The following is a 13,382-nucleotide window of genomic DNA, read 5'->3' as shown; positions in this document are numbered from 1 at the left end:
CTGTGCTACCGCACTGCCCCTGTTTCTTTGTTCATGGCGTCAGAGGCTGGGGCAGAATTTATTGCCCCTAGTTGCCCCCCCTCCCATCCCCCGGGAATGTAGCGATCAGCTGCCTCCGTGATCCGCTGCGATCTGTGTACAGTAACAGCGAGGGATGGCTGGGGAGGATAATCAATCTCCGTGGTCAAAGACGTCAGTATCCCCCCCCCCCCCCATCCGTCATTGGCAGAGAGTGGGGGGGAGCAGGGAGCCGGCGCGCCCCCGATTGGCTGGCTCCTGTCCTTCCTGCGGGCTACACGGCAGCTGAATTCATCCCGCTGTGTATCTCCTGGTGTCGCCGCAGGTCGACCTTGCGCTGAAATCCTTTGCCGCAGGCAGAGCAGATGAACGGTTTGAAGCCGGTGTGTTTGCGGCTGTGGGTGATGAGATTGGAACTCTGGCTGAATGATTTCCCACACACCTGACATTTGTGTGGCTTCTCACCTGCAACGAAACACCGAGGGCCAGTGAGACATTCATCATAGCTGCCAATGATCAGCATGTAGCTTCCCAGCATTTAACCTCAATACAAACATCCAGATTAGGATCAGCAGGAGGCCACTCGGCCCCTCCAGCCTGCCCCACCATTCAGTAAGATCATTGGCTGATCTGATTGTAACCTCAAACCCACATTCCTGCTGACCCCTCATTAACCTTTCACCCCCGCATTCATCAAGAAGCTCTCTCGCTCTGCCTTAAAAATCATCAGTATTAAAATTCCATTATTAATCCTCGTTAATTAATCATTCAGATTTAAATCCCACTACCTGTTGGGAATGTGCTGGAGTCTATCCCAGTACCTGTTGGGAATGTGCTGGAGTCTATCCCAGTACCTGTTGGGAATGTGCTGGAGTCTATCCCAGTACCTGTTGGGAATGTGCTGGAGTCTATCCCAGTACCTGTTGGGACTGTGCTGGAGTCTATCCCAGTACCTGTTGAGAATGTGCTGGAGTCTATCCCAGTACCTGTTGGGACTGTGCTGGAGTCTATCCCAGTACCTGTTGGGACTGTGCTGGAGTCTATCCCAGTACCTGTTGGGAATGTGCTGGAGTCTATCCCAGTACCTGTTGGGAATGTGCTGGAGTCTATCCCAGTACCTGTTGGGAATGTGCTGGAGTCTATCCCAGTACCTGTTGGGAATGTGCTGGAGTCTATTCCAATCCCTGTTGGGAATGTGCTGGAGTCTATCCCAGTACCTGTTGGGAATGTGCTGGAGTCTATCCCAGTACCTGTTGGGAATGTGCTGGAGTCAATCCCAGTACCTGTTGGGAATGTGCTGGAGTCTATCCCAGTACCTGTTGGGAATGTGCTGGAGCCAATCCCAGTGCCTGTTGGGAATGTGCTGGAGTCTATCCCAGTACCTGTTGGGAATGTGCTGGAGCCAATCCCAGTGCCTGTTGGGAATGTGCTGGAGTCTATCCCAGTACCTGTTGGGAATGAGCTGGAGCCAATCCCAGTGCCTGTTGGGAATGTGCTGGAGTCTATCCCAGTGCCTGTTGGGAATGTGCTGAAGTCAATCCCAGTGCCTGTTGGGAATGTGCTGGGCATTTCTCAGTACCTGTTGGGAATGTGCTGGAGTCAATCCCAGTACCTGTTGGGAATGTGCTGGAGTCAATCCCAGTACCTGTTGGGAATCTGCTGGAGTCAATCCCAGTGCCTGTTGGGAATGTGCTGGGCATTTCTCAGTACCTGTTGGGAATGAGCTGGAGTCATCCCAGGACCTGTTGGGAATGTGCTGGGCATTTCTCAGTACCTGTTGGGAATGAGGAGTCATTCCCAGTACCTGTTGGGAATGTGCTGGGCCTTTCTCAGTACCTGTTGGGAATGTGCTGGGCATTTCCCAGTACCTGTTGGGAATGTGCTGGGCAATTCCCAGTACCTGTTGGGAATGATGAGTCATTCCCAGTACCTGTTGGGAATGTGCTGGGCATTTCCCAGTACCTGTGTGGATGAAGGTGTGTTTCTTCATGTCGGACTTCTGGTGGAAGCATTTCCCACAATACTGACAGGGATACGGCCGCGTGTCCGAGTGGATCAGGAGATGTGTAGAAAGTGTCGACGATCGTTTGAAATTTTTCCCGCAGATGTTACAGGTGAAACTCTTCTCCTGCAGGAAGAAAGGTGTGTAAAAGCAGAGATTATTTCTCTTTCACTGGACCCTTCTGTCAGCTGCTAATATTTATAAATACACTGAGCAGGTACCAGCCATTGGCCAAGAACACAATCCGGTTAAACTGAGTGGCCACAACTTGGCAACAGCACAGGCATCAGAAATAAGGGTGGGACAATCAATCCGACATTCCCAAAATTTACCTTGAAGCAGAGTTCTCCAGATGGCAATCAGGACCAGGGCTCGCTCTCTCCCCATAGCCCTGTATCAATCCCAAACTAATCCCACTGCCCACTCTCTCCCCATAGCCCTGTATCAATCCCCAAACTAATCCCACTGCCCCGCTCTCTCCCCATAGCCCTGTATCAATCCCAAACTAATCCCACTGCCCCGCTCTCTCCCCATAGCCCTGTATCAATCCCCAAACTAATCCCACTGCCCCGCTCTCTCCCCATAGCCCTGTATCAATCCCCAAACTAATCCAACTCCCCCCTCTCTCCCCATAGCCCTGTATCAATCCCCAAACTAATCCCACTGCCCCGCTCTCTCCCCATAGCCCTGTATCAATCCCCAAACTAATCCAACTCCCCCCTCTCTCCCCATAGCCCTGTATCAATCCCCAAACTAATCCCACTGCCCCACTCTCTCCCCATAGCCCTGTATCAATCCCAAACTAATCCAACTCCCCCCTCTCTCCCCATAGCCCTGTATCAATCCCCAAACTAATCCCACTGCCCCACTCTCTCCCCATAGCCCTGTATCAATCCCAAACTAATCCCACTGCCCCACTCTCTCCCCATAGCCCTGTATCAATCCCAAACTAATCCCACTGTCCCACTCTCTCCCCATAGCCCTGTATCAATCCCCAAACTAATCCCACTCCCCACTCTCTCCCCATAGCCCTGTATCAATCCCCAAACTAATCCCACTGCCCCACTCTCTCCCCATAGCCCTGTATCAATCCCAAACTAATCCCACTGCCCCGCTCTCTCCCCATAGCCCTGTATCAATCCCAAACTAATCCCACTGCCCCGCTCTCTCCCCATAGCCCTGTATCAATCCCCAAACTAATCCACTGCCCCACTCTCTCCCCATAGCCCTGTATCAATCCCAAACTAATCCCACTGCCCCGCTCTCTCCCCATAGCCCTGTATCAATCCCCAAACTAATCCAACTCCCCCCTCTCTCCCCATAGCCCTGTATCAATCCCCAAACTAATCCCACTGCCCCACTCTCTCCCCATAGCCCTGTATCAATCCCAAACTAATCCAACTCCCCCCTCTCTCCCCATAGCCCTGTATCAATCCCCAAACTAATCCCACTGCCCCACTCTCTCCCCATAGCCCTGTATCAATCCCAAACTAATCCCACTGCCCCACTCTCTCCCCATAGCCCTGTATCAATCCCAAACTAATCCCACTGTCCCACTCTCTCCCCATAGCCCTGTATCAATCCCCAAACTAATCCCACTCCCCACTCTCTCCCCATAGCCCTGTATCAATCCCCAAACTAATCCCACTGCCCCACTCTCTCCCCATAGCCCTGTATCAATCCCAAACTAATCCCACTGCCCCGCTCTCTCCCCATAGCCCTGTATCAATCCCAAACTAATCCCACTGCCCCGCTCTCTCCCCATAGCCCTGTATCAATCCCCAAACTAATCCCACTGCCCCACTCTCTCCCCATAGCCCTGTATCAATCCCAAACTAATCCCACTGCCCCGCTCTCTCCCCATAGCCCTGTATCAATCCCAAACTAATCCCACAGCCCCACTCTCTCCCCATAGCCCTGTATCCATCCCCTAACTAATCCCACTGACCCCTCTCTCCCCATAGCCCTGTATCAATCCCCAAACTAATCCCACTGCCCCGCCCTCTCCCCATAGCCCTGTATCAATCCCCAAACTAATCCCACTGCCCCACCCTCTCCCCATAGCCCTGTATCAATCCCAAACTAATCCCACTGCTCCACTCTCTCCCCATAGCCCTGTATCAATCCCAAACTAATCCCACTGCCCCGCCCTCTCCCCATAGCCCTGTATCAATCCCCAAACTAATCCCACTGCCCCACTCTCTCCCCATAGCCCTGTATCAATCCCAAACTAATCCCACTGCCCCGCTCTCTCCCCATAGCCCTGTGTCAATCCCAAATTAATCCCACTGCCCCACACTCTCCCCATACCCTGTATCAATCCCAAACTAATCCCACTGCCCCACTCTCTCCCCATAGCCCTGTATCAACCCCAAACTAATCCCACTGCCCCGCTCTCTCCCCATAGCCCTGTATCAATCCCCAAACTAATCCCACTCCCCCCTCTCTCCCCATAGCCCTGTATCAATCCCCAAACTAATCCCACTGCTCCACTCTCTCCCCATAGCCCTGTATCAATCCCAAACTAATCCCACTGCCCCGCTCTCTCCCCATAGCCCTGTGTCAATCCCAAATTAATCCCACTGCCCCACACTCTCCCCATACCCTGTATCAATCCCAAACTAATCCCACTGCCCCACTCTCTCCCCATAGCCCTGTATCAATCCCAAACTAATCCCACTCCCCACTCTCTCCCCATAGCCCTGTATCAATCCCCAAACTAATCCCACTGCCCCGCTCTCTCCCCATAGCCCTGTATCAATCCCCAAACTAATCCAACTCCCCCCTCTCTCCCCATAGCCCTGTATCAATCCCCAAACTAATCCCACTGCTCCACTCTCTCCCCATAGCCCTGTATCAATCCCAAACTAATCCCACTGCCCCGCTCTCTCCCCATAGCCCTGTGTCAATCCCAAATTAATCCCACTGCCCCACACTCTCCCCATACCCTGTATCAATCCCAAACTAATCCCACTGCCCCGCTCTCTCCCCACAGCCCGGTATCAATCCCAAACTAATCCCACTGCCCCACTCTCTCCCCATAGCCCTGTATCAATCCCAAACTAATCCCACTGCCCCGCTCTCTCCCCATATCCCTGTATCAATCCCAAACTAATCCCACTGCCCCGCCCTCTCCCCATAGCCCTGTGTCAATCCCAAACTAATCCCAATGCCCCGCCCTCTCCCCATAGCCCTGGATCAATCCCCAAACTAATCCCACTGCCCGCTGTTGTCCCCATAGCCCTGTATCAATCCCAAACTAATCCCACTGCCCACTCTCTCCCCATAGCCCTGTATCAATTCCAAACTAATCCCACTGCCCCGCGCTCTCCCCATAGCCCTGGATCAATCCCAAACTAATCCCACTGCCCACTCTCTCCCCATAGCCCTGTATCAATTCCAAACTAATCCCACTGCCCCGCGCTCTCCCATAGCCCTGTATCAATCCCCAAACTAATCCCACTGCCCTGCTCTCTCCCATAGCCCTGTATCAATCCCCAAACTAATCCCACTGCCCCGCGCTCTCCCCATAGCCCTGTATCAATCCCCAAACTAATCCCACTGTACCACTCTCTCCCCATAGCCTTGTGCCAATCCCCAAACTAATCCCACTGCCCCACTCTCTCCCCATAGCCCTGTATCAATCCCCAAACTAATCCCACTGCCCCCTCTCTCCCCATAGCCATGTATCAATCCCTAAACTAATCCCACTGCCCCACTCTCTCCCCATAGCCCTGTATCAACCCCCAAACTAATCACACTGCCCCACTCTTCCCATAGCCCTGTATCAATCCCAAACTAATCCCACTGCCCCACTCTCTCCCCATAGCCCTGTATCAACCCCCAAACTAATCCCACTGCCCCACTCTCTCCCCATAGCCCTGTATCAACCCCCAAACTAATCACACTGCCCCGCTCTTCCCATAGCCTGTATCAATCCCAAACTAATCCCACTGCCCCACTCTCTCCCCATAGCCCTGTATCAATCCCAAACTAATCCCACTGCCCCGCCCTCTCCCCATAGCCCTGTATCAATCTCCAAACTAATCCCACTGCCCCACTCTCCCCATAGCCCTGTATCAATCCCCAAACTAATCCCACTGCCCCGCTCTCTCCCCATAGCCCTGTATCAATCCCAAACTAATCCCACTGCCCACTCTCTCCCCATAGCCCTGTATCAATCCCAAACTAATCCCACTCTCTCTCCCCATAGCCCTGTATCAATACCCAAACTAATCCCACTGCCCCGCCCTCTCCCCATAGCCCTGTATCAATCCCCAAACTAATCCCACTGCCCCGCTCTCTCCCCATAGCCCTGTATCAATCCCAAACTAATCCCACTGCCCCACTCTCTCCCCATAGCCCTGTGCCAATCCCAAACTAATCCCATTGCCCCACTCTCTCCCCATAGCCCTGTATCAATCCCAAACTAATCCCACTGCCCCGCTCTCTCCCCATAGCCCTGTATCAATCCCAAACTAATCCCACTGTCCCACTCTCTCCCCATAGCCCTGTATCAATCCCCAAACTAATCCCACTGCCCCGCTCTCTCCCCGTAGCCCTGTATGAATTCCCAAACTAATACCACTGCCCCACTCTCTCCCCATAGCCCTGTATCAATCCCAAAACTAATCCCACTGTCCCACTCTCTCCCCATAGCCCTGTATCAATCCCCAAACTAATCCCACTGTCCCACTCTCTCCCCATAGCCCTGTATCAACCCCCAAACTAATCCCACTGCCCCGCTCTCTCCCCGTAGCCCTGTATGAATTCCCAAATTAATTCCACTGTCCCACTCTCTCCCCATAGCCCTGTGTCAATCTCTAAACTAATTCCACTGTCCCACTCTCTCCCCATAGCCCTGTGTCAATCTCTAAACTAATTCCACTGTCCCACTCTCTCCCCATAGTCCTGCATCAATCCCAAACTAATCCCACTGCCCCGCTCTCTCCCCATAGCCCTGTATCAATCCCAAACTATTCCCACTGCCCCGCTCTCTCCCCATAGCCCTGTATCAATCCCAAACTATTCCCACTGCCCCGCTCTCGCCCCATAGCCCTGTATCAATCCCAATCTATTCCCAGTGTCTCGCTCTCTGCTGTTTCTGCCTGGATGCTGTTCCCATATATCTGCAGTGGATTTTCACCCCGCATTACGCTGACACTGAGGTTAATGTCCGGAGGCCTGACTGACCCATTCCATCTCCGGGAAAGTCTGACGGACGATGTTTACCCGACTTCAATATCACCAAGAAACTGAACTCAATGAACTCTCTGTAAGACACACAATGACTTGCACCATCTCATCTCCCAGTGCACTCCCACCTCACCCTGGGAATGTCTTCCAGCTCTATCCCCAGAACTGGAAAATCCTAGTTGCATCTTTGTGGATGACGTCTCTCTCACTTGCAGGGTCTTTAAATAGAACTGAATTGAGAAAGGGTTGATAATGCTGGAGTCAGTGTGAATATCTGTGTATTCTGACACTCTTTAGACCAGGTTTTCAGTATCTTATTGAAGCTCAGTTTTCGTTCTGTTAAAATATTCCTTCTTTTTCTAACTATAGAATTGTTGTCTTTTTCATGGAGAGAATGGCGAGTCTGTGGTGTGACGTCGCCATCTACTGCTGGGAGTAACTATGAAGCAGGAAGATCCCATGCTGTTAATGTTTATAGATCAATCTGACATTATCAAGTGTACACTAGGCGTCCTTTTAGTGTGTTGATTGATATTCCATCAGGGAACATGGCCAGGATAGTCAGTGGTTCACAGGTCACAATGGATATCCTGCAGGTGAGTATATGGGTGTGGTGTATATTTGTCAATGATAACAAATCGACAAGTTGATTTTTAAAATTTTTCTGCCGTCCGAACCTGTGCACGTCCATGTACACTGCGTTTGTGTATGTGTGTGTGTGTGCACGTCCGTGTACACTGCGTTTGTGTATGTGTGTGTGTGCACGTCCGTGTACACTGCGTTTGTGTATGTGTGTGTGTGTGCACGTCCGTGTACACTGCGTTTGTGTATGTGTGTGTGCACGTCCGTGTACACTGCGTTTGTGTATGTGTATGTGTGTGCACGTCCGTGTACACTGCGTTTGTGTGTGTGTATGTGTGTGCACGTCCGTGTACACTGCGTTTGTGTGTGCGTGTGTGTGTGTGCACGTCCGTGTACACTGCGTTTGTGTATGTGTGTGTGCACGTCCGTGTGTACTGCGTTTGTGTATGTGTGTGTGTATGTGTGTGTGTGTGCACATCCGTGTACACTGCGTTTGTGTATGTGTGTGTGCACGTCCGTGTGCACTGCGTTTGTGTATGTGTGTGTGTGTGCACGTCCGTGTACACTGCGTTTGTGTATGTGTGTGTGTGTGTGCACGTCCGTGTACACTGCGTTTGTGTATGTGTGTGTGTGTGCACGTCCGTGTACACTGCGTTTGTGTATATGTGTGTGTGTGCACGTCCGTGTACACTGCGTTTGTGTATGTGTGTGTGTGTGCACGTCCGTGTACACTGCGTTTGTGTATATGTGTGTGTGTGCACGTCCGTGTACACTGCGTTTGTGTATGTGTGTGTGTGTGTGCACGTCCGTGTACACTGCGTTTGTGTATGTGTGTGTGTGCACGTCCGTGTACACTGCGTTTGTGTATGTGTGTGTGTGTGCACGTCCGTGTGCACTGCGTTTGTGTATGTGTGTGTGCACGTCCGTGTACACTGCGTTTGTGTATGTGTGTGTGTGTGCACGTCCGTGTACACTGCGTTTGTGTATGTGTGTGTGTGTGCACGTCCGTGTACACTGCGTTTGTGTATGTGTATGTGTGTGTGCACGTCCGTGTACACTGCGTTTGTGTATGTGTGTGTGTGTGCACGTCCGTGTACACTGCGTTTGTGTATGTGTATGTGCACGTCCGTGTACACTGCGTTTGTATGTGTGTGTGTGTGTGCACGTCCGTGTGCACTGCGTTTGTGTATGTGCGTGTGCACGTCCGTGTACACTGCGTTTGTGTATGTGTGTGTGTGCACGTCCGTGTACACTGCGTTTGTGTATGTGTGTGTGTGTGCACGTCCGTGTACACAGCGTTTGTGTATGTGTGTGTGTGTGCACGTCTGTGTACACTGCGTTTGTGTATGTGTGTGTGTGCACGTCCGTGTACACTGCGTTTGTGTGTGTGCGTGCAGACATGTGTGTCGGTGCCTACAGAGACCATATTTCTTACCTTGACCTGGGAATGTGTGGCCTTGTGGTGCTCCAGGCTGACTGCGTGCCCAAAGGCCTTGCCACAAGCCTCGCAGGTGAAGAGTTGGCTGCCGCTGTGCGATCGGCGTACGTGAACCTCCAGCCCATGGGAAGTGGAGAACACCTGCCAACAAGAAAGTTGCCCTTGAAGACGGGTTGTTGAGGAGTCATGTTGCGGTGGCTTCTGAGGACTGGGCCACCGCTAAAGATATTGTCCTGTCTCAGAAGGCTCTGAGCTCTGATAGGCCCGAGCCTGTCCCTCAGGTAGATCGTAGCGACTAAGTGCAAGATAGTTGAATTAGTTTTGTTTAGTTCTTTGATGGGACGTTGCTGTCTCTGACTGATCAGCGTTTTAATAATAAATAATCTTTATTATTGTCACAAGTAGGCTTAGATTAACGCTGCAGTGAAGTTACTGTGCAAAGCCCCCAGTCGCCACATTCTGGTGCCTGTTCGGGTACACAGAGGGAGAATTCAGAATGTCCAATTCACCCAACAGCACGTGGGGTTGTTTAGCACACTGGGCTAAATCGCTGGCTTTGAAAGCAGACCAAGCAGGCCAGCAGCACGGTTCGATTCCCGTAACAGCCTCCCCGAACAGGCGCCGGAATGTGGTGACTAGGGGCTTTTCACAGTAACTTCATTTGAAGCCGACTCGTGACAATAAGCGATTTTCATTTTTTCATTTCTTTCGGGACTTGTGGGAGGAAACCGGAGCACCCGGAGGAAATCCACGCAGACACGGGGAGAACGTGCAGACTCCGCACAGACAGTGACCCAGCGGGGAATCGAACCTGGGACCCTGGCGATGTGAAGCCACATTGCTAATCACTGTGCTACCGTGCTGCCCTGGTTTATTATTGGTTATATAAAGGGTTTATTACCCATCCCTAATTGCCCTTGAACTGAGGGTTTGTTCGGCCATTTCAGACGGGCAGTTAAGAGTCACCCACGTTGCTATGGGTCTGGAGTCACATGTAGGCCAGACCGGGTAAGGACGGCAGATTTCCTTCCCTAAAGGACATGAGGGAACCAGACGGGTTTTTCAGGGTCATCGTCCCGGAGACGAGATTTTCAATCCCAGATTTTATTCATTGAATTTGAATTCCACCAGCTGCTGTGGTGGGGTTTGAACCCATGACCCCAGAGCATTGGCCTGGGGCCTCTGGATTGCCAGCCCATCGCAGACAAGTCTGAATGTAAACTGTGAGGTGGACGCAATGAACTCAAGTGTGGGCAAAGGGTAGCACGGTTAGGGTTAGGGTTAGGGTTAGGGTTTGGGTTTGGGTTTGGGTTTGGGTTTGGGTTTGGGTTTGGGTTTGGGTTTGGGTTTGGGTTTGGGTTAGGGTTAGGGTTAGGGTTAGGGTTTGGGTCAGGGTCAGGGTCAGGGTCAGGGTCAGGGTCTGGGTCTGGGTCAGGGTCTGGGTCTGGGTCTGGGTCTGGGTCTGGGTCTGGGTCTGGGTCAGGGTCAGGGTCTGGGTCAGGGTCTGGGTCTGGGTCTGGGTTTGGGTTTGGGTTTGGGTTTGGGTTAGGGTTTGGGTTAGGGTTAGCACTGCAGCCTCACGGCGCTGAGGTCCCGGGTTCGATCCCGACTCCGGGTCACTGTCCGTGTGGAGTTTGCACATTCTCCCCGTGTTTGCATGGGTTTCACCCCCACAACCCAAAGACGTGCTGGGCAGGGGGATTGGCCAGGCTAACTTGCCCCTTAATTGGAAAAAAAATAATTGGGTACTCTAAGTTTATTTTAAAAATGGAACAAAAGTGGGCCATTCGGCCTCTCGAGCCTATCTCACCATTCGATAAGATCCTGGCGTTGTGGTTGGGGCCTTAGCCCCACTTTCCTTACCCCCCACCCCCAATAATCCTCAACTTCCTCGCCTACCTGGAATGTGTCTAACTCACCCCTGAGTATATTCAAAGGCCCAGCTGGGAGGGAGTCTCCTCAGCGAGAACTCCCTCCTCATCTCCATCTTAAAGGAATTAAAATAAATTCCAGGCTGCAACAAGATATACGTCCATCCGGCTAAATGAGTGGCCGACAGGGTGTCAGATGTTCCTGCCCGCAGGTGGGTACAATACACGGCATCGTGACCTCCGCAGTTAGTGCCAGGATATAGATTCCTTATCCATCGGGCCGTAATGCAGCTCGAACTCTGTGCCTGTAGCACCAGTCTGATCCACACCCCCATAGGGAGTCTGAGCTGCTGCCGTAACAGCCACATTTACACACTTGGTGTATCTGGAGCTCTGGATAGTGAAGATCAGAGCTCGAATATTCTTTCAATCAGGAGTCTCTCCCACTCTCACCACCTGCCTTTGGAGTGTGTTGCAATGATTTGCAGCTTGTTAATCAGCCTGTTTAGCTAAACATACCTTCCTGAGTCATCATAAATATTACTGGGTGTTTCTGGGTGTAACTGTGTGTCTGTGTGTCTGAATGTGACTGGATGCAATTAGGTGTGATTAGGTGTGATTAGGTGTGATTGGGTGTGTCTGAGTGTGACTGAGTGTGTTTGAGTGTGTTTGAGTGTGACTGAGTGTGACTGAGTGTGACTGAGTGTGACTGAGTGTGTTTGAGTATGACTGAGTGTGTTTGAGTGTGACTGAGTGTGACTGACTGTGTCTGAGTGTGACTGAGTGTGACTGAGTGTGACTGAGTGTGACTTACTGTGTCTGAGTGTGACTGAGTGTGACTGAGTGTGTTTGAGTATGACTGAGTGTGTTTGAGTGTGACTGAGTGTGACTGACTGTGTCTGAGTGTGTTTGAGTGTGACTGAGTGTGACTGAGTGTGACTGACTGTGTCTGAGTGTGACTGAGTGTGACTGAGTGTGACTGAGTGTGACTTACTGTGTCTGAGTGTGACTGAGTGTGACTGAGTGTGTTTGAGTATGACTGAGTGTGTTTGAGTGTGACTGAGTGTGACTGACTGTGTCTGAGTGTGACTGAGTGTGTTTGAGTGTGACTGAGTGTGTCTGAGTGTGACTGAGTGTGACTGAGTGTGTTTGAGTATGACTGAGTGTGTTTGAGTGTGACTGAGTGTGACTGACTGTGTCTGAGTGTGACTGACTGTGTCTGAGTGTGACTGAGTGTGTTTGAGTGTGACTGAGTGTGACTGACTGTGTCTGAGTGTGTTTGAGTGTGACTGAGTGTGACTGAGTGTGACTGACTGTGTCTGAGTGTGACTGAGTGTGACTGAGTGTGACTGAGTGTGACTGAGTGTGACTTACTGTGTCTGAGTGTGACTGAGTATGACTGAGTGTGTTTGAGTGTGACTGAGTGTGACTGACTGTGTCTGAGTGTGTTTGAGTGTGACTGAGTGTGACTGAGTGTGACTGACTGTGTCTGAGTGTGACTGAGTGTGACTGAGTGTGACTGAGTGTGACTTACTGTGTCTGAGTGTGACTGAGTGTGACTGAGTGTGTTTGAGTATGACTGAGTGTGTTTGAGTGTGACTGAGTGTGACTGACTGTGTCTGAGTGTGTTTGAGTGTGACTGAGTGTGACTGACTGTGTCTGAGTGTGACTGAGTGTGACTGAGTGTGTTTGAGTATGACTGAGTGTGTTTGAGTGTGACTGAGTGTGACTGACTGTGTCTGAGTGTGACTGAGTGTGTTTGAGTGTGACTGAGTGTGACTGAGTGTGACTGACTGTGTCTGAGTGTGACTGAGTGCGACTGAGTGTGTTTGAGTATGGCTGAGTGTGTTTGAGTGTGACTGAGTGTGACTGAGTGTGACTGAGTGTGACTTACTGTGTCTGAGTGTGACTGAGTGTGACTGAGTGTGTTTGAGTATGACTGAGTGTGTTTGAGTGTGACTGAGTGTGACTGACTGTGTCTGAGTGTGACTGAGTGTGTTTGAGTGTGACTGAGTGTGACTGACTGTGTCTGAGTGTGACTGAGTGTGACTGAGTGTGACTGAGTGTGACTTACTGTGTCTGAGTGTGACTGAGTGTGTTTGAGTATGACTGAGTGTGTTTGAGTGTGACTGAGTGTGACTGACTGTGTCTGAGTGTGACTGAGTGTGTTTGAGTGTGACTGACTGTGTCTGAGTGTGACTGAGTGTGTTTGAGTATGACTGAGTGTGTTTGAGTGTGACTGAGTGTGACTGACTGTGTCTGAGTGTGACTGAGT

General features: G+C 51.3%; 1 protein-coding gene across 1 annotated transcript in view; it reads right to left on the bottom strand.

Annotated features, from left to right (window-relative positions):
• Positions 1-292: 292 nt before the first annotated feature.
• Positions 293-13,382, bottom strand: part of LOC119957025 (zinc finger protein Gfi-1-like) — a 38,676-nt gene continuing 25,586 nt past the window's right edge. Inside the window, exons 4-6 of the mRNA XM_038784608.1 lie at positions 9,234-9,377; positions 1,981-2,146; positions 293-483 (exon numbers count right to left, since the gene is read on the bottom strand). Coding sequence (XP_038640536.1) covers positions 293-483; positions 1,981-2,146; positions 9,234-9,377 — 501 coding nt within the window. The remainder of the gene's footprint in view (positions 484-1,980; positions 2,147-9,233; positions 9,378-13,382) is intronic.

Source organism: Scyliorhinus canicula, chromosome 25 (assembly GCF_902713615.1).
Source record: "Scyliorhinus canicula chromosome 25, sScyCan1.1, whole genome shotgun sequence".
Taxonomy (NCBI): Eukaryota; Metazoa; Chordata; class Chondrichthyes; order Carcharhiniformes; family Scyliorhinidae; genus Scyliorhinus; species Scyliorhinus canicula.
Note: the sequence above shows the minus strand (reverse complement) of the source record. Positions and strands in the feature narration are given on the sequence as shown.